General features: G+C 39.2%; 4 protein-coding genes across 4 annotated transcripts in view; 3 read left to right on the top strand and 1 right to left on the bottom strand.

Moving 5' to 3' along the window:
• bin2a (bridging integrator 2a) overlaps positions 1–187 on the top strand; it is a gene marked incomplete at both ends in the record, with an annotated part of 4,657 nt that extends 4,470 nt beyond the window's left edge. The window contains one exon of the mRNA XM_080031684.1: positions 134–187. Coding sequence (XP_079887810.1) covers positions 134–187 — 54 coding nt within the window. The remainder of the gene's footprint in view (positions 1–133) is intronic.
• Positions 188–2,446: 2,259 nt separating this feature from the next.
• Positions 2,447–5,870, top strand: LOC307253362 (uncharacterized protein). The gene is made up of 6 exons (XM_080031359.1): positions 2,447–2,664; positions 3,076–3,099; positions 4,131–4,190; positions 4,577–4,621; positions 4,847–4,894; positions 4,985–5,870. Exons 2-6 carry the CDS (start codon positions 3,093–3,095, stop codon positions 5,155–5,157), a joined length of 333 nt encoding a protein of 110 aa, XP_079887485.1. The 5' UTR covers positions 2,447–2,664; positions 3,076–3,092; the 3' UTR covers positions 5,158–5,870.
• Positions 5,871–6,609: 739 nt separating this feature from the next.
• On the bottom strand, positions 6,610–12,579 carry dazap2 (DAZ associated protein 2). The gene is made up of 4 exons (XM_080030441.1): positions 12,442–12,579; positions 10,801–10,919; positions 10,437–10,685; positions 6,610–9,816 (listed from the first exon to the last, which is right to left on the bottom strand). Exons 1-4 carry the CDS (start codon positions 12,452–12,454, stop codon positions 9,688–9,690), a joined length of 510 nt encoding a protein of 169 aa, XP_079886567.1. The 5' UTR covers positions 12,455–12,579; the 3' UTR covers positions 6,610–9,687.
• A 4,152-nt stretch (positions 12,580–16,731) lies between these two features.
• Positions 16,732–23,754, top strand: pou6f1 (POU class 6 homeobox 1). Its single transcript, XM_080031564.1, has 10 exons — positions 16,732–16,823; positions 18,178–18,367; positions 18,793–18,929; positions 20,183–20,408; positions 20,841–21,088; positions 21,428–21,556; positions 21,962–22,159; positions 22,303–22,438; positions 22,527–22,695; positions 23,229–23,754. The coding sequence occupies exons 1-10, from the start codon at positions 16,770–16,772 to the stop codon at positions 23,572–23,574; spliced, it is 1,833 nt and encodes a 610-aa protein (XP_079887690.1). The 5' UTR covers positions 16,732–16,769; the 3' UTR covers positions 23,575–23,754.
• The last annotated feature ends 1,012 nt before the right edge of the window (positions 23,755–24,766 follow it).

Below are 24,766 nucleotides of genomic sequence, written 5' to 3'. Positions count from 1 at the left end.
ATCGCTGGGGTCAAATTGACCCCAAGGATGAACGATGTTTGTACATTTGAGGATAACAGGGCGGTTCATTAGCTAAGAGCGGAAAACTGATACTTTGTGTTTACATTCCTCTGTTTCTCTGTGCCCTCTCTAGGATGCTCCTGAAGAAAAACAGGCATCTGCGGACTCAAAAAGCACGGTGGTTTAGAGTATTCAGACTTAAATAAAAGGTGTGTATTTGATCTTTTCTTGCACATAACCCTTCACATAATACAGTATTAATACACCACATAATACAGTGGTGGACAGTAACAAAGTAAATGTACTTGAATACTGAACATAAGTAGATTCTTTGAGTATTTGAACTTTACTTGAGTTTCTGCTTTTTTGGAAACTTATGACTTTCACTCCACAACATTTCGAAGACAAAAATTGTACTTTTGACTCCACTACATTTCTAGTAAACTTGATGTTATTAGGCCACATATATTGATTCTCTTGTTCCTTTAACTCATACTAAATCTGTGTCTGTCCTATGTTGATTTAAACAGGAAAGCTCAGCGGAGATTGAAGCCAACAGCTGCACAAGAGAAGATATGTGGAGGCAGCCGCACCCGAGTTTCCAGCTGTGGTGTCATGAATGTTGTACTGTGTGACTTGTCGGTGTTAGTTTTCTTATTTATCTTTCATTGAAATCAATTGTAAATACGGTTCACACTCTGGGTGAAAATCCTATGTAAACATTTTCCTTTTTCAAAAGTATAAATTCATGCTGCAGGGGGATTTTTTTTTAAATCAATTTCTGGACCAATCTTTTTACCCACATATCCATCATGTTCTGCAAACAGAAACATTTTAAATTCCGTTATTTTATGTATCTGGTGTTGTATGTTTGCAAACATAAATGCAGGTTTACATAGTTAGAAAAACCTTTTTCATTGGACTACATTATGGTCACAAGAATGTTTGGTCTACTGTGGTCTCAGTTTAAAATCTAATTTAGCCAAACTTCACTTTCATGTTGAAACTTACCAAAAGACTGAAACAAAAAAATAGCATTTTTATTTTAGGACTTTCTTCGACCAGTTTCTATGGCAGGGATTCATAAATTTTCCATTTTAATTCGAAATAAATGTAAGTATTTCTGATCTTTTTCACTTTAAAAATGTTTTATCATTTAATTAGATTTGCACTGTAGAGATACATGTTTGTGTCATTCTGAACAATGAGCTTTTTTTGTATCATATTTCTACTGATTTGTTAAATTTTAATTGTTTGTTAAATATGCACAACCGCAATGGAATAACTAATGGATGGATGGATATATTGACATAACAGATGAATAATACAATTATATTTAATTTAAGTATTGTGCCAATAGGTGTGGTTTATTTTCTGGCAAAGGAGTTTTAAAATGATAGGGGAAAAAACATTGAGCTCTCACTCAGCCCAGATTTCTTAGCTGACTTCATCATGAAATCAACATAACTTGAAGAGTCGCTCATTTGAAACATTAAAAAGTATATTTGGAACAAATTCCCAAAGAAAGGAAATAGTTGTTTTCCTAAAATGCTAAAATGTTGTGAATAGTCTGGCTGAGAAATGTCACTCTCTGTAAATTTGAACTGAAAACGTGTGTTTTGGCTTTCGTTTCATTTATTACAAGATTACTCATTGAACTGTAGCAACAAGGATGTTATTTTAACAGTCCAAATCCGGACACCAAACTGCTAAAGGTTTTTTCTGATTTTCTGGGTGCAATAATGTGAAATGTGAAATTACCGATGGCCCAGAGTGATTGCCTTACAGATAAAGATGTGGGTTATTTAAAAAAACAGGAAAATAAGGAAAGCTGCTTGTATCAAGACTCTGCAATATCAATTTCTATATTCATGCATCATCATATTCGGATTTATTATTATTATTATTATTATTATTATTATTATTATTATTATTATTATTATTATTATTATTATTATTATTATTATTATTATTATTATTATTATTATTATTATTATTATTATTATTTTATATATTATTTTTTTCAAATTCATGTAGGCCTACAGTTGCGCAGAACTTCAAACATGTGAGTATTCTGTAGACTTCCTCCAGAATCGTCCGGGTGTTGGCTTGTTGATGCTGAATCTAAACAGAACAGGAAATGCACTGTCTGTGTACATTTTTGGGGGGAAATGAGTTTGTCATTTGCATACCTGCTGTAGAATGGATAGTGAAATATAGAAAAAATACAAAATATACAACAAATCTGAAAATAAATATAAGTCATAGAAGAAGAAGACAGAGTAGGAAAAGACGTTTGGGAAACTGTTCCATATTTTAAGTGATCAAAGACTACATATAAAAGAGGTAGTGATGCATCTTGGTATCAGACGATCTTCGACAAGGAAAGAGACAAAAGGGGGGAGGAAAGGGAGGGGCGGAAATCGAGAGCGTGTGCAGCTGCGTGACTCACACGAGCCGCTGGGACTGGGGAGAGGAAAAGTAACTAGCTGCTTACTGAGTTTCACCACTGACCGCAGACGCAGCTTCACACACGGTTTAAATGTCAAACTCGTGTTAGCAGAGTGCGTTAGTTCACTCCACCATTTGAAAGTTAACTCGTTTTGAGGCAGAGTCAGGGGAAAGTTTGTTTGCACGGGACGGGTCACGCTCTGCTGCGCCCAGGTAAGCTCACGAGAACAGCTGTGATCATGGCTGTGATGGACAATGTCTGCTAATTAAGAGCCGGAGAGCCACGAAGAAGACGATAAAGAAAATGTCGCCTGTTGTTTATGTAGACCTATTTTCTATGTGTTTCTGCCACGCGGTGTCTTAGTGAGTGTCAGGTTCAGTTTGGTTTTCCTTAAAAGGTACAAGAGAAAAGGGCTTTGCTAAGAAGACAAAAGAAAGTCAGCTGAGTGGTGATGGGGTGTGTCGCTAATATATGTCCATGGTCGCTAACAATGGTGGAAAAGTAGGTGAAATAATAAGTCATGCATGCTTGACCTGCGTAACTGGGAGTTGGTTAGAAAAACGTGAGCGGAAATGCCAGTCAGAGGTATGGTTGTTATAATGTGTATTTGTGTGTTTTTTCAGGTTAAGCCGGTCAAAACATGAACGGTGAGTAAATTTTCAATACATTTGAATTATGTTCTTCCTGTTTTTGGCACTGCTGTGATTGGCTATATTCAATTCAAGGGAGCTTCATTGGCATGGAAACACATCATGTCAAAACATAATTTTGATTATTGAAGGTCATATTTCTCATTAAAAAAGTCCGTGTTCAGTTGTGTAAACTGAACCTTTAAGAATAAGGTTGAGGTATGCCCTTCTTGTACTTTACAATAGTACTTTATTTCTATACAGCTTTATACTTACACTTCACTACTTTTAGAGCTGCAACGATTAGTTGAATGAATCCAGTTGGGTTGAATAAATTGGTTGGCAACTATTTTCAAGGAATGGCTTGTTTGCATGTGGAAAAAATACAAACATTTGATGGTTTCAAGTTTCTGAATGTGCTGCTTTTCTTAGTTTTTTATTCTATAATAAACTAAAGTAGGTTATCTTTGGGTTTTGGTTGAACAAAGACATTTGACAACGTCTCCCTTTTACTCTCGGTTGTAAGTTATTAGTTATCCTTGTTTTTTGTGGGACCAACTGTCCCAAACTATTCAAATGTTCACTTTAAATTAAGAAAGGAATGATATTTTCTCATGCAAGAGCCTTGAACAGACTTTTTGGGGGCTTTCTTACTTAAAAAATACTACAATTATAATAGACTATTTTTACTATCAATTGAGTTAATCAACTAATCATTGTAGCTCTTTTGCTGATTATACTTGTATTGATTGAATGCATTACACTTTACTTCCACTGGAGTATTTCTATGGTGCAGTATTGCTACTTTAACTCAAGTTTCACTACGTCTTCTACCACTGTTGTGTAGACTCTGACTTAGTAGTTTTTAGCACAGAGGGTTTAGAAATATGTGAGAGGTTGACAGGTTTGTTTCAGCTCCTAATAATCAGATTACTGTGTCACAACAACACTTAATATTCAGCACCCAGCAGTTACACAGTTGCTCTCTAGCCCAGTGTGGGCCGCAGACAGAGTCCTGTGACATTGTTGACATGCTTTTTATCTATCAGATTCAGACGTGGTGCCTTCGACAACAATCTCCTCACATGCACACACAGCTGTGATGGATGGTGAGTACATTGTTTGTTTTTGTGTTTGTTTAAGGTCTGTTACGTATTAACTCGCTTGGCAGCCAACAAATAACCTCGTATCATAACCTTGTGCTGTTGTATTGGGCATGATTTAGCTGTTCTGTAAAAATCTGGACACTAATGCTTTAAAAATGAGAAAATATGTAAACTCTGGCAGCTGGCTCAATCCAACATATTAATGATGCAAATGTATGCATAATTAGTCAGCTAGATAATGCCAAATTTGCACATTTATGCAAATATTTCTTAAAATATTGTTATACAAAAACTGTTTTAATGTAACTAAACAACTGGTAATGTCTAAGTTAAAAATGTTAACCCTTTCACCTGCAGTGCCTTAACACAGTGTTTTTTTTGTTCATCAGATATAACTACACTCCCCTCGCAGGCGGACACCACCATAATACAGGGTAACTCCTACACATTATATGTTTATCTTTCCCCGGCACACAGACCGGTCTGGTTCTGGACTAGCACACACAGCTGTGAGACATGGCACGATTCACTTCCTCTCACAACATGGTGTACAGCAGAACAATGGCATGACCTTTCTCACCTCGTCTGTAACCTGTCATCACCAGCAGTTTTAACAAAATCAATGTACTTGTTTTTAATCAAATTCGTTTCCCCCTCAGTGCTAACAACAGTGGCCCCTTCAAGTCCAGACTCTGCTGTTATTGCAGGTAACAGTATTTACCTCAGATTTCATTGTGAGGTCAGTATGTCTCAAAAGTGTTTTTTTTTTAAAGATATTTTTACTTGTTTCCCCCTAGTGGTCATTGTCCTCATCCTGCTGACAGTAGCTGCTTTGAGCTTCCTGCTCTACCGGTATCTCTGTCACAACAAAGGAGACTACAGGACGACAGGGGAGCTGGCTCCAGGAGAGGACCCAGACGAAGAGTACAGCACACAGGCCAAGAGCGAAAAGAAGGAATACTTCATATGAAGACTTTACAGGGAGGGAGGGATGGGGAAGGGGGGTTAAGAAGAAACAAAAAAAAAGTCTGTTCAAGACTACAAAGGACTAGCACTGGTTCTTTTACTGTTTGTGTTTTGAGGGAAGGCTGCTAACTTCTGCACATGGGGCAAAGTTTTTAGTTCCATTTTTTTTTTATTAAGAATGCAGGAGCACAAGAAATGCCAAAGATTTATAGGATTGTTAAAGCCATAGTGAGATTTGATGGATGAGGAGCAGATGCCAGACAACAGGTGCCTTTTAGATTAGCAGAGCCAGCCACTGAACAGGTGGTGGGATTTTAAAGTGTCTCAGCGACACCACCCGAAAAATCTCAGTAACGATCGCAATGTTAAAATGAGCTCATCTGCGTCACTTCAGCCATGTTTTCGTTTTTCACTTTAGTATTTGCAACGTGTTGTCCCATCTGACATACTGTATTTCACTCCAAACAAGACATGTTCTGGGGCTGTTACTTTTGTATTGGTTTGCTTTTAAAAAGATGGTTTTTCTATGCAACTGTTTTATAAGCTAGTTGAAAACAATGTTATCCTTTTTAAGTGGAGGAATGCCAAACCTTATTTGTTGTATTTGATTTTGTTGTCACTGGTTTTGTTTTGTACAATTCCTGGCCATACAGTTACTGATGACTTCCCTGTTTGAGATAAATATGGAAGGCAATAAAACCTGTTTTTGGACTACCATTGTGATGTTTTATGTATTTCCACAATTGGCAATTTCTGCATTGCTGCCCACAATCTGATTGTTGTGTGCAAGGATTTGAAATGTTTGGCACTTAGTTTGTTCACAACACCCAGTGTAATCCCACACAACAGTTCAGTGGAAATTCCCATGATTATGTAGTTTATATGCAGGGTTTGATTGTTTTGAGAGTTAATTAGCTGAACAAATGTTACCTTTCTGTACAATGCATTGAAATACCTGACAAGCACATCTTCATTATATTAACATAGATGTGAATCAAAACCTTTTTGTGTCAACAGAAACTACATTTAATAAGCTTAAAGCTATACTGCATCATTTATTTCGTCCCCATTAGGAATGATCAGAAATGGCATCATGAGGTACGCCTTAGGTGATTGTGCATGGTTTTTATACCTTCTGCTGTACATTCAGGTTATCAGTAGAATGAACAACTTAAACATTTTGGGGGCGCTTCTTGGGATTTTTCTGTGCCAGTGTCGGGGGCGACACCAGTTTGTAAATGCTGCCATACTGAGAAATATAGAGTTAATAGCTTTAATCACCGTTGTGTCAACTCGTTTGGCGATGGCTTGAATGTAACCGACATTCATTTATTTAAAAGGGTAACGCCCTCTAGCTTGCCGTCTGATCAAAATGTGATGGACTAACTTTACAGGTAGGTGCAATTATTTGGCAACTTAGTGTAATGCTTGACAGAAATAAAGATTCATGTTTGACTCGATACCTTTTATATGAATGGTTTGTTGTGACTAATTCTTTCATACAGTATACTCAAATGGTAGGTCATTTCTTACCAAAAAAAAACTTAAGTTATGTCGATATAAAGGCTAAGCAAGTACAAGCATTTACTCAAAACAGTCAGGCAATAAAACTATCAATTGCCTGTGGTGCAGTCTGGCCAGGAAAGGACTATAAAAACACAACCAAAACCTCGATTGTTACCTCGAATACCGACATGCCAGGTTCTGATACATTGTATATATGTGAATAAAATTAAAACAAACATGCAACGGTTCAAATTTCCAAAATAACCTTTATTCTAAACTTACATTTTAAATTTTAAGTTTAGTATAAAAAAGTTAAGTGCACCTAAGTTCTTTTTCCAAAGTATTCCATCTTAAACACTCGTCTCCTTTAGTAATCTTAAAAGATAGAATGTGTACCAAAGTCTTATCACATCACTTTAGTACAATACATCAAAATATTGTAAAGAGAATCCCTGAACTATAAATGTCCATAATCCTTCAAAACACAAGAGTAATCATCCATTTTGCTGGCTGTGGTTGGCATAGCATCTACTGGTCAACTGTGGGTTCACAGTACTTCATATTGCTGGGACAAAGCGCCACCATTTATGCTGCTTGACAAAAACAATCAGAGCAGAGATGGAGAGAAAACAAAAGGAAACAATTGCTGGAATCATATTTTATAAGCTTTAATAGCTGTGGCCTTTTTCCCCAAGCAAAAGCTGTGCGTAACAACAGCATGAGTGAGAATAAATCAACACGGAATCATTACAAAAAAAAAAATACCAACAATGCATTGGCCACGTCTGGGATAGTAGCGTTGCGTGTGTGCGTGAGCTTCCGAGAGAGAAGGTTCATCAGATGATTGAAGCACGTTTTTCCAGACAAGCTTAAAATGACACTGAATTCACTGGATGTTGGTTGACAGCGACAGAATTTGTATTCTGGTGGCCACAGCTGTTAAAACTTGATACTGTGTGTCGGATACCCAGTGACACATTGACGCTACCACACACACCAAAAAAAAAAAAAAAAAGAATATCTAGACATTTACGTTGATGGTATATTCTATATACTGACTAAATTAGTGTCAGATACCTTCTTTTAAGTTTGTAAGATAATGTTTGATGTAAAGATTCTAAAAGAGGTTTTAAATGAGCAGCACAAAAATGTATTGGAAATGAAACAATTACGCTGACACTGATAATAGCCTCATTGCAAACCTTTGCATATGCTTTCAGGCTGCCGAACAACACGAAAACATCTCAACATTACTTTTCAAATGGACCAGACTTGATGGATTTTTTTTTAAATCTAAAAATGTTTAAAACATCTTCACAGCTTTAATTTTGAAAGTCAACGAAAGAAAAAAAAGAGTAGCCCCTTGTCTGCAACCACTTGGATTTACTTAGCAGTGCATCTCAGATAACAATTATGTCATCAAATGTGTACATAGAGGTGCAACAGTATGCAACAACTTAAATGTGCAATCAACCCACATAAGGTGACATGAACACATTAACATTAACAAATGTAGTCAGGTCAGACTGAAGGTCTCAGTGCCAACAATCTCACCACTTCTTATTCGAGGATATGTTTGCTTTTAAATTATGACATTTCAAATATTTCAATTCACAACCAAACTTAAGTGCATTGTAGATCAAATCTTTGATACAACCAGCAGATGGTTATACTTAACAAAAATATTTGCCTTAACTACTCTTGTAGATCACTTCAATGTGGAAAAGTAAAGAAGAAAAAAAAAAGATAAATGTAATAAAGTATTCTCAAAACTGTTGACTAGCTAATGTTCTCACAGAGGTGACGTTTTCCTTCTACGGTGAATAAATACTTTCAAAAGTTGGTTCGATGATAACCAAATGATACGGTGTGAAAAGACAAAGAGAAACAGCGCGGGGTAGTTCTTGATAATCGTACAATAAAAACACTTAGTGTATAAACTCTGGGTATCCGACTTTGAAATAGAAATAGAAATAAAAATTAACAAACAAAAAGCTAAAATGTTACACCAACCACCCCCTTTCGGTTCAACTTACTATTTGGATTTACTTTAAATTTTCTTTCCTTTAAGTTTACTGAAGTTAATTTGCTTTAAATTAGGGCTATCCCCAGTGCTCTTTGGCACTCGACTATGTTCATCTACAAATTGCCCAACAAGGTACAGTAAACCACTTTGGATATTGCATGAAATCTTTTTTTCTTGAATTATTTGCTCGAGTTTAATTGACTTAATCTACAAGTGATTTAAATGCAACAATCTGTCCGATAGACGGTCCATTGTGCAACACATTTGCGGTGGTATTGTGTATACTGTGCAAATGACGAGACATTTCTAGCTAAACGCATCCACGATGCTTATTATTATTTTTTTAAATCTTGTATAGTAGAGATGTAACTTCTCATGATAATCATACTTGTATTTACATGAAGCTATTACACATCTATTAATTTAACTACACTAAAGGTTTTCAAAAAAGACAAGTGGAGATTTTTTTTTTTTTTACTTCTGCGCTTTCACTGCAACGTTGTAACTGCATTTCACTTTCACCATAAAGCAGCTAAACTATATAATGCAGGTCTGTTTAATATTTCAACATTTCATTTACGTAGCTTTACAGGTATACAAGAACATCTCAATGTAATTTGTGATCCATTCGATCAGAAAACCAAGAGGTCTCGTGAACAAATACAGAAATGCCTGAAGGAGGAGGTCCCATCTGGAATGACCAAAGAGGGTAGACCCAATGGAGAATCATGGAATGAATTCTACAACATTAACATTTTTGCATTTGTCCTCTCCAGGCAGTGGCATTCATGGTTTTTTGATCTCTAGGTCAGAAGTGGAGTACTGTACCTTTTCACACGGGCTCTAAAATATTACATTCCGTTAGGTGATATCAGTATTGTGGCGTGGCCAAGCAGCCTGAAGAGGGAGAGGCGTATGGGATGGGGGAAGAACTGGGGGGGGGGGGGCGTCGTTTGGGACGGGGAAACACACGCTTTAGGCATGACGTGGAGGGACTCGCTGTTACCAGATGGTGTAACCGCCGCTGGAGCCGCCCATGAAGTAGTTGTTCTTGCGCTGTGACATTAGAACATTGGCATTCTGCATGGCGGCCAGCTGAGCAGCGTTAGGAGGGTGTCCAGGAGGAGGGGGCTGGAGCAGAGAGGAGAGAAGAGAAACGAGCACAAACATTAGTAGTGAGGTTGATCAACTTCGACATGTTCTATCATCCAGACACTGCATCCAAGCAACGGCCTGAATGCAATAATTCTGCCTCATCAACAAAAGATGGCGTTTGATGACATCATGAATTGCAAGGGATCATGGGAACAGCTTCGGCGAGGGAATGCGCAATGGTAGACAAGCATAATCGTGGTCTATCATGATGACGCAAACAAAACAATACAATAAAACAAACAGCAATACCATGCTATGAAGTTACTACTTCTTCTACCATTTATTTTTTGCACGATTGTGGAGTGACCGACTCCCGCCTTATTATCCACTCCTCTTCATGTTAAACCAGTCTATGGTTTCGCCGTCATTTTCAGGAAGTAGACGGACTCCCGTCAATGACAGGTGAAACGGTGCTTTACTTTATTGAAATGAATAATTCCTCTCATTTCGAAAACTGTTGTACAAGATTTGTCATGTTTTAAGTCCACAACTCCACAATATATATAATATAACATTGGTTATGTCATTTTGTGAAGTCTTAACACAAAATCAATACATACTAGACCTTTAAATCATTGTACAGAATGGATACTCACTGGGATGGAAACACTGCTGCCTGCTGTAAAGCGAGCTCCAGCATCAAAGCCTCCTTCCACCATCACTGTAGAGCCAGGGGGGTACATGGCGCCCATGGGGTAGTAAGCCATGGGGACATTCTGCCCCACGTGCCCCATCTGCATATGGTGCTGCATGGGCAGGTACATCTGAGCACCAGGGTAGTGAGAGGACATCTGAGGCAACTGACCAGGCACCTGAGGTGGAAGCACATATCTGGGCTGGTATATCTGAAAAAAGATATAAAAAAAGATAAGTAAATATATATAAAAAGAAGACTGTTAGGAACTGTTAACTTTGAGTATTAATAATTGTTTTTTTATGCAGTATAAATGCAATATTTACCTCAGAATATGCAGGTGGGGTGTCTGTGTAGGGAGGTGCCTGAGGAGACATTTGCATAGCAGGAGGGTATACAGGTGCAGAGCTCTGCTGAGGGTACACAGCCTGCTGTGGATATGAACCTGCAAAACAACATTCTGCGTTAAGCAAAGTGGCCGTACTTAGGCCTTAACAGTGATTGACAAAGATACACCAGGTCAAGGAGATGGCACTGTTCTTGTGCCACAGTATTGTGAAATGATTTTAAAATGTACGAGTCAAATGTTTCTTGAAACAACAACAAAATATGTCACAAAGGACAAGGCACTGATGTCATGTTTGCTATCAGGATACGGCAACGAATACCAGTTAGCTAAAAATCTTTCCAAACTTTAGATTTTATTTTTTTTGTAATGTAGCAATTGAATATGAAATAGTTTGTTTTCTCCCAAAAAGTAAAAGCCTCCAAAACAAAACATCTAAATAAAGCTGACACGATTAATCAATTACAGAAAAATTGACAGAAAAAAATACTTTTCTAATCAATTATTTTTGACTTTTTTTTTTTTAAAACAAAAATTGGTAAAAAGCATTTGGTGAAAACTTTCCAATTAATATTTACTGTTTTTTCTATATTTTTGTCAGCGAAAAACTGCACATTAATGTCTCCGAGAGGTTCTGGTGAGTATTTCAAGCAGTTGTTTTTCACATTCTGATGGACAAAGGAAATTATTAGAGTAAGTAATTGGTGGATTAATTGATAAAGACAATGATCAGCTGCTGCAGGGCCATTACATGTAAAGTGCATGGCTGAAAAACAGAAACAAAAGACCTGAGTATTTTTAACCCCTTCCTGCATGAATAACGAAATAACTTGCTCTGGATTTTTTCCTCTTTATGCGTGACAATTTTTGAAATCTTTTTTTTTTTTTAAAAACACATTTTTTTTAAAAGTCATTTTTCACCTGAAGTGATACACGTTTAACAGACCGATGACTTAAATTATATATTATGTGAAAACTATAAAGAAAATACAATATTGTTATATTATAAGAATTAATATTCTATAAAATCCTTTGTGGTGGCTGATGTGCAACTATACCATCAAGACCTCATGCATATAGAAGGAAACAGCTTTTTAATAGGCCTAGTCAATGTAGCCATGAACACTGTAGTGAGTGACCACCATTGTGCGTGAAAGGGTTAAATAAGGTGCACATAGCACAGTACAAAAAAAACAGTATGTACAATGCACATATAAAGATGCTTAGCGGCATTTTTTTTTCTTTGAATAGACTATTTTTTAGATTACTGACACCGATGGACATTCCCGCTATCGCCAACCAAAACAGTGGAATCCTGTCAGCTTTTCCCGTGTTGAGTGAAAATATGTGACCTAATCCACTAAAGCCACGGTGATGTAACGGGACAATGCAACGTAGACGTCCATTATTAACATCTAGGAAATTTGGTAAAAAACCGGATGCCATAGGTAAACGATTGTAAAACACTATCCCCCGTAAACCGTTGGTTTGTATTGTCATGTACGCAGCTGGTCCGCTGTAGATGGCCATGACGGAAAGCACAGTCTCCATCGCTTCTTCTAACATCAGCGTCGTGTAGCGGACAGCTGACTAATCACCCAAGAAATGTCTAGACAAATACCTTTGTTGTTCATTGTTGTGGAGTGATCCGGAGACTTAGCGGTATCGAATTAAACAGAGCTCTGCGTATCTGGTCTAGGCCTTATAACAGGTTACGGCTTCTCAATCATTCACTTCCTTGTTTTTCAGCTTCTTGTTGTTGTGGAAGTGGTGACGTCAGTCGTTCTCTATCTGTGGTTCGGTTCGACGCACTCGCCGTGTCCCCTACGCGCGCCCCCTACAGGCAGTACACGGCACGAGGGGAGAGAGTTCAGCAGTGAATGAAGGTTGAACCAAGGCCGCAATGATATGGGAGCTATTGTGAAAGCATAGCTTTGCACACTACCATTGACTTCACACTGAAATTAACTACAGCGAAGGCTACCCTAGGGATACATCCAATTTGGTTAAAAGCCAATTAGAAAAAGTAGGGCAACTTTGTAAAAAATATTACATTGACAATGACTGATGGTCACAATGATGATATGAAAAATTCACATGCAAGCAAAACATTCCACTGAGTTTATTGCAGAACCTGAACAGTGCCAAATTGATATTCACAGTCATAGCCTAAATAAACCAAAATATAACATTTAAAGGTGCAGTGTGTAATATGACATCATCAAGAAAGTTCTAGAAAATTCTAGAAAGTTCTAGAATGCAACGCTCCCTGGGTAACCCTACCCCTTTTGAATAATAACAGAAGCTACAGTGGCCTTCAAGGACAAGAACAATTCTAGATTCTAAACAATGCACCTGATGACATTCCAACCATGACACTTCCAACATGGCGGCGCCAATGTCTTGGTCCAAGGTATGGAGAAATATGGCGATATAAGAGAACCTTTCTAAGGGGAAAAAAACATTCTAATTTTTTTTCAGCTATTATGCACTAAATTAAACGTACTTATGGATATTATAAGTATTTTCTACAAAGTCTGCTAGGAAATAAAACCCAAAATTCTACACACTGCAGGTTTAAAGGTGCAGTGTATAATATGACATAATCAAGAAAGTTCTAGAAAATTCTACAAAGTTCTAGAATGCACCGCTCCCTGGGTAACCCCAACCCTTTCGAATAATAACAGAAGCTATAGTGGCCTTCAAGGACAAGAACAATTCTACATTTTAAACAATGCACCTGATGACATTCCAACTATGACATTTCCAAAATCGCGGCGACTAGGCCTTGGTCCAAGGTATGGAGAAATATGGACATACCTGTATATGAGACCCTTTCTAAGGAAAAAAATAATTAAATTTTTTTTCTTCAGCTAGTATGCACTAAATTAAACAAACTTATGGATATTGTAATTATTTTCTACAAAATCTATTAGGAAATAAAACCCAAAATTGTGGGTATATGACATATACGTATATGACATATATGAGACCCTTAGAAAGGGTCTCATATATGTCCATATTTCTGCATATTTTGGACCAATGCCCAGTGCTGCCATCTTGGAAGTGTCATAGTTGGAATGTCATCAGGTGCATTGTTTAACATTTAGAATTGTTCTTGTCCTTGAAGGCCACTGTAGCTTCTGTTATTATTCAAAAGCGGTGGGGTTACCCAGGGAGTGTTGCATTCTAGAACTTTGTAGAACTTTCTTGATGATGTCATATTACACACTGCACCTTTAAATAACATCTGTTTATAACAAAAAAAAATAATGTTCATCACTGACACAAACGATGAACCCTTATTATTTCCATCACTATGAGCTTGTGCTCAGAAAATTGTTTACAAACAAGACTGAAAGCAGACAACAGGTGTATTTGCATCTTAACAAACTTATTTAGCCGTCAAACTTGCTTTGGCATGTTACGAATGCCTAGTGCAGGGGTTTTCAAAGTGTGAGAGAGTGAGCCCCCCCTCAGAGAACAAATTTCAGCGGAGCCCCCCCCCCCCCCCCCCAAAAAAAATTATTTTACAAATTTAAACATGTTTTTGAAACATTCTAAACATTTTTGTGCGTTTTTAAACACATTTAATACATTTTAACATCTTAATCCAGTGTTTTAATCCTGCTTCCTTTAAGCATGGATAATACTGACTGAGTGTGCATCGGAGTGAGAAAGATAGGCAGACAGACTTGCCCAAATTATTGACTAGTTAAATGTCATTCACACACCCAGTGTTTTTTCGCTAGTGCCTCCAATGTCCTGCTGGAGGAGAATAGCAGCCAGTGGAGAACCAGACCCTCCTAGGGGGGTCCAGGGGTATGCCCCCCCGGGAGATTTTTTTTCACCTTTTTAAAGTGAAATGCATGAATCTGGTGCACTTTGAGAGGACAATTAAGAGGCTAAATATGAGGAATTTTGTGTGAACAAATAATTTGGAGACACTGGGTCTGATGAATTAGAAGCTATTGAAGAAGGACACATGGATTTTCCATAAAAATATTAATTTAAAATAAACAAAATGTATGCAGGGTCCTCTGGGTTGGGCTTGGTGCTCTTTTTCTTTAACGAGACCTATTTCTCTGTAATTTACTGAATGCATTTAAATGCAGTGAGGGGAACGAAGCAGAAGAACTTGTGTCCAGCTATGCCGTGATCTTAGTATAAAAAAGAAAAACTAAAAAAAAAAAAAAAAAAAAATTTTTTTTTTTTTAGTTTTTCTTTTTTGGGGGGCGCGCCCCACAGTTTGAAAACCGCTGGCCTAGTGTTAGTGCACCCTTATGTGCTGTATTCCCAACCAGCTGCTATTTGAACGAAATGACAGGCCTACAATACATATATTATATATCAAAAAAAAACTTGAAGGAACTTTTTTCTTCTTCCTTTTTTAACTTATCACTTTATATGATCTGTGTTTATTGTTTTCTGTTATTATTAGGTGTCTTTATAAATCACAGTCTTAAACTGTTTGTTTGTGGATGAAGGGGGGGCAAAGGTTATTCCTATAATACATACCATATTATTGTTGAATTGAAGGAGGGAGTCCATTTTTCAGTAAAAAAAAAGAATGTCCAGTCCATAGCCAAACCTATAATAGAATCTAGTTCTGCAAACATAATAAGTGCATTTGGTTTTGGGAAATCCCATTGTATTGTTTTTGTATTCATTGTGCAATAATTTGTCAAGTTGAACAAAAGGAAGTGTTGCAACTGTTCTCTTTGCAGTAGGCCTACAGTAGACTACAGTGTTGTTCCCATTACTGGACGGAGTCAGTGCTCCGCTCTGCTCAGCCTTTTATTTGAGACACTTCCCCTTTAAGAGAACCATGGCACCTCTCAAGTCGAGGCAGACATTTTTCAATGCAAGATTTTTTCCTTGCATAAATTATGTTCATGACGTAGTGCAAAAAGGCCAATTTTGAGGCAATTTCGTCCGACTTTGCGGCTCAACTGGGATTTTGGGAGACACCTCATGGGATTTCTGACTATCTGAACTATTGCAGAAAGGCCATCGTCATTAAATATTAAGAGAGAGGAGATCCCAACATTGCAACAACCCTCCTTATCAATGCAAATACCTCTTTTGTGTGCAGTCACAGCGCCTGTCTGGGAAGCTGAGATGAATTTTTAATTATGTGTGACTGAAACAAACTGACAAGGATCTTTTATAAGAGCGGCGGATTACAGAAAATAAGCTGCATTTACGCGGTAAGTTGGATATAATAACCGGACTCTATTTGCAGCCTGCTCCTCGCACATAGCCGCGAAATGGCGAGAGGAAATGACTTTTGGTTAATATGCAATGTTCGTAATTAGCATAATTTATATATTTATGATAAAGAGAGGGAAATACATAATATTCTCCAGTCTCCAGGCACGGGGCGAGATGCTTTTGATGATGTCAAAAATGAGATGTCGCCCGTGCTCCGTGGGCAGCGCTTGTCTTTTAAAAAGTGGCCGACAAGGCGATACTTTTATTGGCTTGAGATGGGGGTGGGGAGCCCCATGCCCCCATCAACAACTGCTGAAGTTTTTTTGACAGATCGGGGCACTGCAGTAGGAAATGCACCGTCGCCAATATTTATTTGTTTTTGTTTTTTGGATCCGCGACGTTGGCTATTTGTAAACACCTCATGTCCACAGTCAGCGTCTTCCATCAAGCAGCTTTAGTGCAACACTGTGTGGCCTGTGTATAGGCCCCTCCAAATAGTCTGCTCCTGCAATGACAGGAATAGCCATGAACTTTCATGCACTTGCCCCCCCCCTAAAGTGCACGTATTATTGTCTTATTACCAACTAAGCTGTATATTCTTTATGTCTGAAATTGCTGCAAAAGAGATTGTAGGTCAAGTAGTCTGACAAGAGGAGCAACCCTCCAGAGTTTGATAAATCAATGCTTGTGTACCCAGAATGCCAGGCAGACAGTGACTGCGGAGGTGGAGCAGCCATGAACTCCAAGGATCTCCCTGCCAAAGATGCCCCACTTACTGTCAATGAGCAGGTAACACACTCACGTCTGTCTGTCTGTCTGTCTGTCTGTCTGTCTGTCACAGTGAAGGGCCCTCTCTCCCCCCTCTGACACAACTCCAAAACTAAACCATAATAACTTATGTTGTCTTCCAGTCTTGCTCCCATCACCATCCATTAAAGACATTGACTGTTGTAGGCCTATACCATATCATAAGGGAATGAGTCAACTTTCACACATCAGTTTAATACCGGCTGCTAATTGTGTTTTTTTCTCTCTCTAGTAACATTCTGTGTATGACATAGTCAGCAAACAAAAGCAATGTTCTTCACATAGGTGGGGGGTGGGGAGGTGGGGTAGCCTGGAAATCCAGACCTGCTGCTGGCAAATTAAATTTGCTGCGCCTGTTGGTCGTTATAGATATGGGTCTGGATTTCCAGGCTAGTGGTGTGGGGCATTGTAGAATGCATTGCTTGAGCTGCTTGTTGGCTGATGCTCTTATCATTGTTATGCTCTGTTCATTTGTGTCTTTTTTTCCTATTTGTTTTGTGTTGTCTTGTTTTTTTTATGGGTCATCGTGTCCTAACATGTGCTCGGCTTCTCTGTTCTCCGTAGCCATTCACTGTCTGACTGCCGAAGTCTTTTTTCAGCCATTTAAATCCTGCTCTTTGAAATTCCCTGGCAAAGACAACCAGGTATGCATCCTCCTCTCTCTCTATCTTTCCTGCATTGTCTCTCTGTCTGCACCTTGTCCCGTCAGCCCAGGTTGACTCGCTCGCTCTCCCCTAGGTTTTTTCATTATTGCACACCATGAATCATTACTACATGTACTTTAGTTAAAAGGATCATTTATTCATTGGAGAATATACATTTTATGTATTTGCCATTTGGCTCCTAGATTAAAGGTGGAGTCAGCGATTCTGGAGAATGCTTGTTGTCAAAATCTCCTGAAGATCCACTACCCATCAGTACTTTGTGTGCGCTAAAAATAATCTGGTGTTATTACACAGCCTAGGCTCTGTAAATGGGTATTTTAACAAATTGGGCCCACTGTGGCTAACAACATGCCCGTTTACAGAGCCTAGGCTGTGTATTAAGTTAACACCAGATTTTTTAGCAACGCCCACACAGTACGGACAAGGTAGCTGATCATGATATTCACTGATATTGACAAAAAGTAATTCTGACAACAAGCGTTTTTCAATTTCGCTGACTCCACCTTTAAGTGAGACTTGTGCTATGTGTTTCACAAAGTAATAACACAATTATAACTAACTGATGCTGTATGAAATTATAATCGAACCCAGAATAAAACAAGGTAGAATAGAGTCGGCAGTTTCTTTTACATATGAGTTATCTCAGCTTTTCACTCCTATTTACTGTGCAGGTGATTGTGATGTCTGGCCATGAGACTATCCGTGTGCTGGAGGTGGGAGTGGACGTGTCTCTGCCGTCGTCAGCAGCTGATGGGGACAGTGAAGGCAAAGCTGAGGAGGGAGGGACTGGGCCTGCAGAACAGACTGAGGTCGGCTGCACACAGGACGGGCCCACTGCGCCCCAAAACACAGCGGGAGCAGGTAAAGCATGGTCCTATTCTCAGTGTTGGGGACGCTACTCTAGACCATGAGTGAGACGGGTTTCAGTTTGTAGCGTTCTCTCTTGTGATTGGATGATAATTTCGGGATCCCTCGAAAATTTTATTTGCCGATTACATGCAGAGCAGCTGACTGAGAGATCGGCTTTATGAAACGCGCACATTATGTAAGTGATCACTGTAAGAATAAAGAGCGATTTAATACTTACATTAACATAAATAAACCGCTTACTTCACCTTTAAACTATGTTGTCCACTACTCCCCAACACTGCGCTTACTAGATAATGATGGATAGCCAGTGACTCGTTATTCATACGTACATGGCATAGTGGCACGAAATGTTAATAACAGCTGGCAGAACTAATTCAAATATCAGTAAGAACTAACCATGGCTTGTCCTCCCTCAGTGCTGGGCGAGCAGCAGGTGGTGTCTGCTGAAGCTCCGGCCTCCGCTGTCCACACGCTGTCTCCTGCTGTGCCTGTCAGTGTGTCTCTGTCACAGCCCCAGGCCGCCATGCCCATCACCGTACAAGGCTGCCCACAGGTATGACTGGGAATTTACACACTGAACAGTGAGCACTCTCCATATTTATTCAAGTCAACAGAGGAAGAATGGTGGAGTGAGTCAATATTTTTCGGTTTTATATTGACCTACAACAAGTGACATAAATTAAATAAAGGTTGTAGAGGAATGGTGATCGTGAATATTTAAGAGTATCCTATTGCATTTCACTAGCCTGGAAATCCAGACCTGCCGCTGTCAAATTAAATTTGCTGCGCCTGTTGGTCTGGACACTCTCCATTGAAGCTCATTAAATATGTCAAGAAATCCTGAGCCACCAATCAAATCGTTCTTTCTGATATGGGCGGGCCAGAGCCCTATGTATGGGGCTCTGAGGCGGCCGCGCGCACGTAACCGGATGACGACAGTGCTGTGCATTCGCCGTCGAAGCCGTGATAGTAAACATCAAAGATGGCTGCGGATATGTTGTTTGAGTTTGAGACGGCGTTGGCCTCGACCCTTTATGATTTGGAAGACGGCACTCGAATCTTTCATTAGCAAGTAAGAGGAATGTTCTGTTTTGCCGCCCGACCACGGCAAAAGTTTAATTTAACAGTTAGTCGCTGTTAGCTAAACCTTATATGTCCATGCGCTAAACGAACGGCCCGGGCTTGATACGTCACCTTGTTCATTACTCTGATTGGTTGTATTGCTATCCAATTGTGTGCAGTGGCATTTGAAATGCACAAATAGGAGCCGTCCCTTGAGTTGGGATTTACTATTGATCGTGGCCAGCCAGACCATGGGCCAGATTCTCTATCGTTCTAGAAAATGGGTCTGGATTTCCAGGCTAGCATTTCACCTGACTTCATATATCATTTATGGTCCAATATTAATGCCATGCGTCTTACGGATTAATGCCATCGTTCTCAAGCACAGGCTACTGAAGGTGAATTACTGAAGCCAATGTGAAAAATGTTACACATTTGATCCTTAAAAGTCTGAAAACAATTCCTCAGGCTGGTTGTAGAACATTTTCATCAATATTCAGACTGTACCACGGCAACAATAAAAAATAAAACACACACTTTGGTTAAAAGAAACATTGGAGTGTAGAGAGATGGAATATTTTAGTACCAGTGCAATGAAAATGTATCTCTCAGTTAAAGCTCCCATGTAGAAACTCAAGTTTATGTAAAAGTAGATACATTAGGTAAAGATTTCTGAAAGACTCTATTTGTTCATCCCTGTCACAAATATTAATGGAAAGCAAATCTTTTATGTTGTTTCCCAAGGTTCTGACCCAGGAGTGTTTGGCCTCTCTGATGACTGGTATGATGGCCCAGCAAGGGTCTCTGGGTCAGCCCCTGCTCATCCCATTCAACATGGCGGGCTCCATCGGTGGACAGGGCGGTCTGGCTGTGTTCACGTTGCCCACCACCAACGTAGCTACTCTCCCTGCACTCGCTGCAGCTAACCAGGCCGGAAACCTACTCAAACTGCCCTTTGCTGGCCTCCAAGGTAAAACACAACTTACTGCCACATTACAATATACATACAACATCTTTAAGATTCACAATAACCACCATTTGCTTCTTAGTAATGCTAGTTGTGTAGGTAATACATTGATCAGTCCAACAATTAAATATCTCAACAACTATTGGATTGATTGTGATGTCATTTCATAGAGATATTCATGAACCCAAGAGAAAGAACCCACTGACTATTGTGTATAGTTCCAATTAGCAGTGGTTGCAGGCTAACATGTTACACTAACATGATGAACATGGTTAACATTATACCTGCTAAACATCAGAATGCAAGAATTGTGAATGTGACCTGTTTAGCGTGGTAAGTACATCATCTTGTGTGGCTGTAAACTCTATTTTCTCACAATGAATAACTCGATTACAAAATACTAACATGATGCATCCTCTTGAATTTTCCACTCAGCTGCGACGGTCCTAAACTCGGTCCAGCCCCAACAACTGCACGCCAACGCTCAGACGTTGTTCCAGCCCCAGACGGCCTCCATGCAGCCGCTGCATGTCACCTCTCAGCCCACGCAGGTCACCAGCGCGCAGGTCACCGCTGCCCAGGTGGCCGCGGCACAAGCCACCGCAGCCGCCACCACCATCGCCCAGTCCAACATATCGTTAGCAGCACTGCAGACCGCTGGACTCTCCATCAACCCTGCTATAGTAAGGAGAATGCTGCTTTGAGGAGTTATGCCCGTTCATACTTTGTCATGCTGTTTAAATCACGTGATTCATACAATTCACTTTCCTATGCTGAAGATGATGTTTACTAAACATTTTTTAATAAGCACATTTCTTTTATATAATTTGAACTTCCGTGTTCCCCCTAAATGTAGCATGTAACACTTTGTAGTTTGGCTTATTTGAATCTAATTTACCTACATGATTATTGCTGTTCATTGATGAATGCACTTATGGGAAGTTGCTTTGGATAAAAGCGCTAGCTAAATGAAAGGTAATCTAAACTATGCCATTTACACATGTCTTGATTTTTCTTCTCAGTTCAACGCTGCGTCCTTAGGAGTCCAGCCCCAGTTCCTCAACTCCCTCACCTCCACTCCCATCTTCACCAACGCCATGTCCAACATGGCGGGCATCACCAGCCAGATCATCACTAATGCACAGGGGCAGGTGGGTGCCATACCGCACTGTCTGCTACTCAGTTTATGCTAATACAAAATTACAAAAACATATCTTTGGTTGTCTTTCTGTTTTGGGAAACAAAATCCCAGCCTCCTGTAACATCAGTCCGCAATGCTATTTCAAGTCAGCGGAGCATGAGATGATTTCTGTGAAAACACATTTGTCTTCTCAAACAGTTATTATTACAGCTCATTGGATTCAGTATTGCAGTGTTATAATGTTAAAAAAAACACAATTTTATTCCAAGTGAACTGCTTCCAATATTTACAATGAGGGTTTGTTTGAATGTAAAGTAAATACTTTAGTAAGAGTTTAGTAACCAAAACTATCCGACTGGGTTACATTCAATTATTCCCTGAAGTATTTTTGTTTAAACTCAAACCCTTTTTACAGGTGATAGGAACCCTCCCACTGTTTCTGAACCCGGCCTCTCAAGGTCTCCAGGTCCAGACTGTCACTCCACAGCTACTCCTCAACACCCAGGGACAGATCATCGCTACTTTAGGGAACGGACAGGCAGCCGTCACAACTTCTGCTGCAGTCCTGCCAAGAGCTGCTGCTGCTCCAACACTTACTAAACCTAACTCACAGGTACACCACACTTTATTTTCAAATGACAAAACATCTCTTTGTTTGCTTTATGAAAAGTAAACCTACAAATACTTCTCAAATCATACTTACTTTACTGTATCTAGCACACTATATATTACATTTTGTATTTTTCTTCCTCCCAGGCATCTGTAACAACTGTCACTCAGTCCCCGGTCGTCATCGCCCCCCAGCCGTCTGTGCTGAAGGCTGTCACCACGCTCTCGTCTGCAGTGCCCATCACCTGTGGAGAGATGGTGAAAGTGGGCCAGCTTGTGAACAGTACGTACACCTGCCTCCCCACCATCCAAACATAGATCCATGTTAAGTAGGGAGATACTATATTTAACCAGATTCTTCTCTACAATAGAGCCCCAGCAGGTAGCGGGCGGCGAGGACGGCATTAATCTGGAGGAGATTCGAGAGTTCGCCAAGAATTTCAAGATCCGCCGGCTGTCCTTGGGGCTTACGCAGACACAAGTAGGACAGGCACTGACTGCCACAGAGGGTCCGGCATACAGCCAGTCGGCCATTTGCAGGTAAATCACTCCACTGTTCATGGTTTGCACACAGAAGTTTTCTTCAATAATGTATTGTGATGTTAAGGAACTAATGTCTTTTTTTAAAGCATCAGTGATTCATTAATGACAGGGTGTATGCAATGCATTTGATATGTGCATACAGTGACCTAATTTGCGTACACAACAATCCCAACTGAAACTATTAACACATAAATGTAGTAAAAGTACATATTCAAACATTGCTCATCTACTGTTTTTGTTTGTGGAATACACGCTTCTTTGCTCTTTACAGAGACTTACATGAGATGCTTGATACCACTCTTAACATTTGTACATTAAATGTAAAGTTAAATCTAACAGCCATATCAAGGCATAAAGTTAGTCCAGTAAAAGATAATTTCATTATCAAATAATTAGTTTAAAGCATGGTGGAGTTAAGTGAAGTTATTGCTCTGCGATTTGAGTCTTTGTGAATTCTGATGTGAATTTAGCTGAGATACAGTGTGTGTTGTCGTGAAATGGTTTTGGACTGTAGTGTCTTTGTCTTGCAGGTTTGAGAAGCTGGATATCACCCCTAAGAGCGCCCAGAAGCTGAAGCCGGTGCTGGAGAAGTGGCTGATCGAGGCCGAGCACTGGAACCAGAAAGGCCAGCAGAACCTCATGGAGTTTGTGGGCGGAGAACCGTCCAAAAAACGCAAGCGGCGCACCAGTTTCACACCGCAGGCCATAGAGGTTCTCAACACATACTTTGAGAAGAACGCGTTGCCGACAGGACAAGAGATTACAGAGATGGCCAGAGAGCTGAACTATGACAGAGAGGTTGTGCGAGTGTGGTTCTGCAACCGGCGACAGACGCTTAAAAACACGAGTAAGATCAACGTCTTCCAGATTAAGTAGCAACCTTGAATTTGCCACTGATCACTCGTCGTTTTTTTTTTGGCAAGTTGAACATTTAATCAACAGCACAGATTCAGATTATGTTGTAAATACTGTACTAGCAAAAACCCTATTAAGGTTGAAAGAATATGGACAATGAAGGAAATTTCACATAATGTCATGTGTTATGAAAGAGTATTTTAAAACTGTATATGTGTGCAGTACGTGTGTGTGTGTGTGTGTGTGTGTGTGTGTGTGTGTGTGTGTCGGTTACTGAGTCCATCTGCATGGTCCTTTTATCATAAACAGTGATAATTAATACAGTAACATGAAATATTTGATGAACTTTTATACAAGTGGTTTTATAGGATATCCCTTTGAATTGTATTAAGTGACAGTGCATTGAGTCACATTGATTTTAGTCACATAATTGTCACTTTGACGCAATGGCCAACATTACACTGATGTTTGAATATCATAAATTTTTTCGATGCTCATGTATTTTATATTCAATGCAGTGGTTGTACGACCTGGGCAGCTTTGCAAACATAAGTACGATTCTAATGGACATAAGACTGTGTAAAGTGGGCAACAGGCTATAACCTTATTTTGGTATCAGAACTAGTTGTCCAAGGAACGCCAAAGGTTATGCTATCTATGGACTCTTGACTGCAACACTTTGTGGGACAATCATTCAGATATTTTTTATTGATAATCACAAAGATGAGATGAGATGTTTGTCCATAGAGAGGCTCTTTTCTACATTTTCCATGGACAACAGATTCTTTAAAAAAATAAGGTTGTAGTTTCGGCTATTGACCATGATGCCACTGACAAAGTTATTTTAGTCTCTTTCTTTTTAAATCTAACAATTGTTTTAATTGTGAGTTTCCGTTACTGTATGTGTGGGTGCCATGTGTGTGTGTGTATGAATTTACCACAGTCTATCATGTTTTCATTTTAATGGGCATTTAATCTTGAGAGTATTTGTTTCTTATTATGCACTGTTGTGATTATTCCCTTCATGGCTTGACAACGCTTCTGCTGCACTTTTTAATCTCAAGTTATATCAAGTATATTTGGAAAATAGGAAATTAATTGGTCTTTTATGAAGTCGATTTTAAATAATCTAGCGTTGCGTAGAAACCATTAGTGCCAAATTGTTATACTTTTACTAAGGCTTATATAAATCAAATTGATTTAGTGAATTAGG

Source organism: Ammodytes marinus (genome assembly GCF_949987685.1).
Source record: "Ammodytes marinus genome assembly, chromosome: 7".
NCBI classification, from domain to species: Eukaryota; Metazoa; Chordata; class Actinopteri; order Uranoscopiformes; family Ammodytidae; genus Ammodytes; species Ammodytes marinus.
This window is presented reverse-complemented; position numbering and strand designations above follow the sequence as displayed.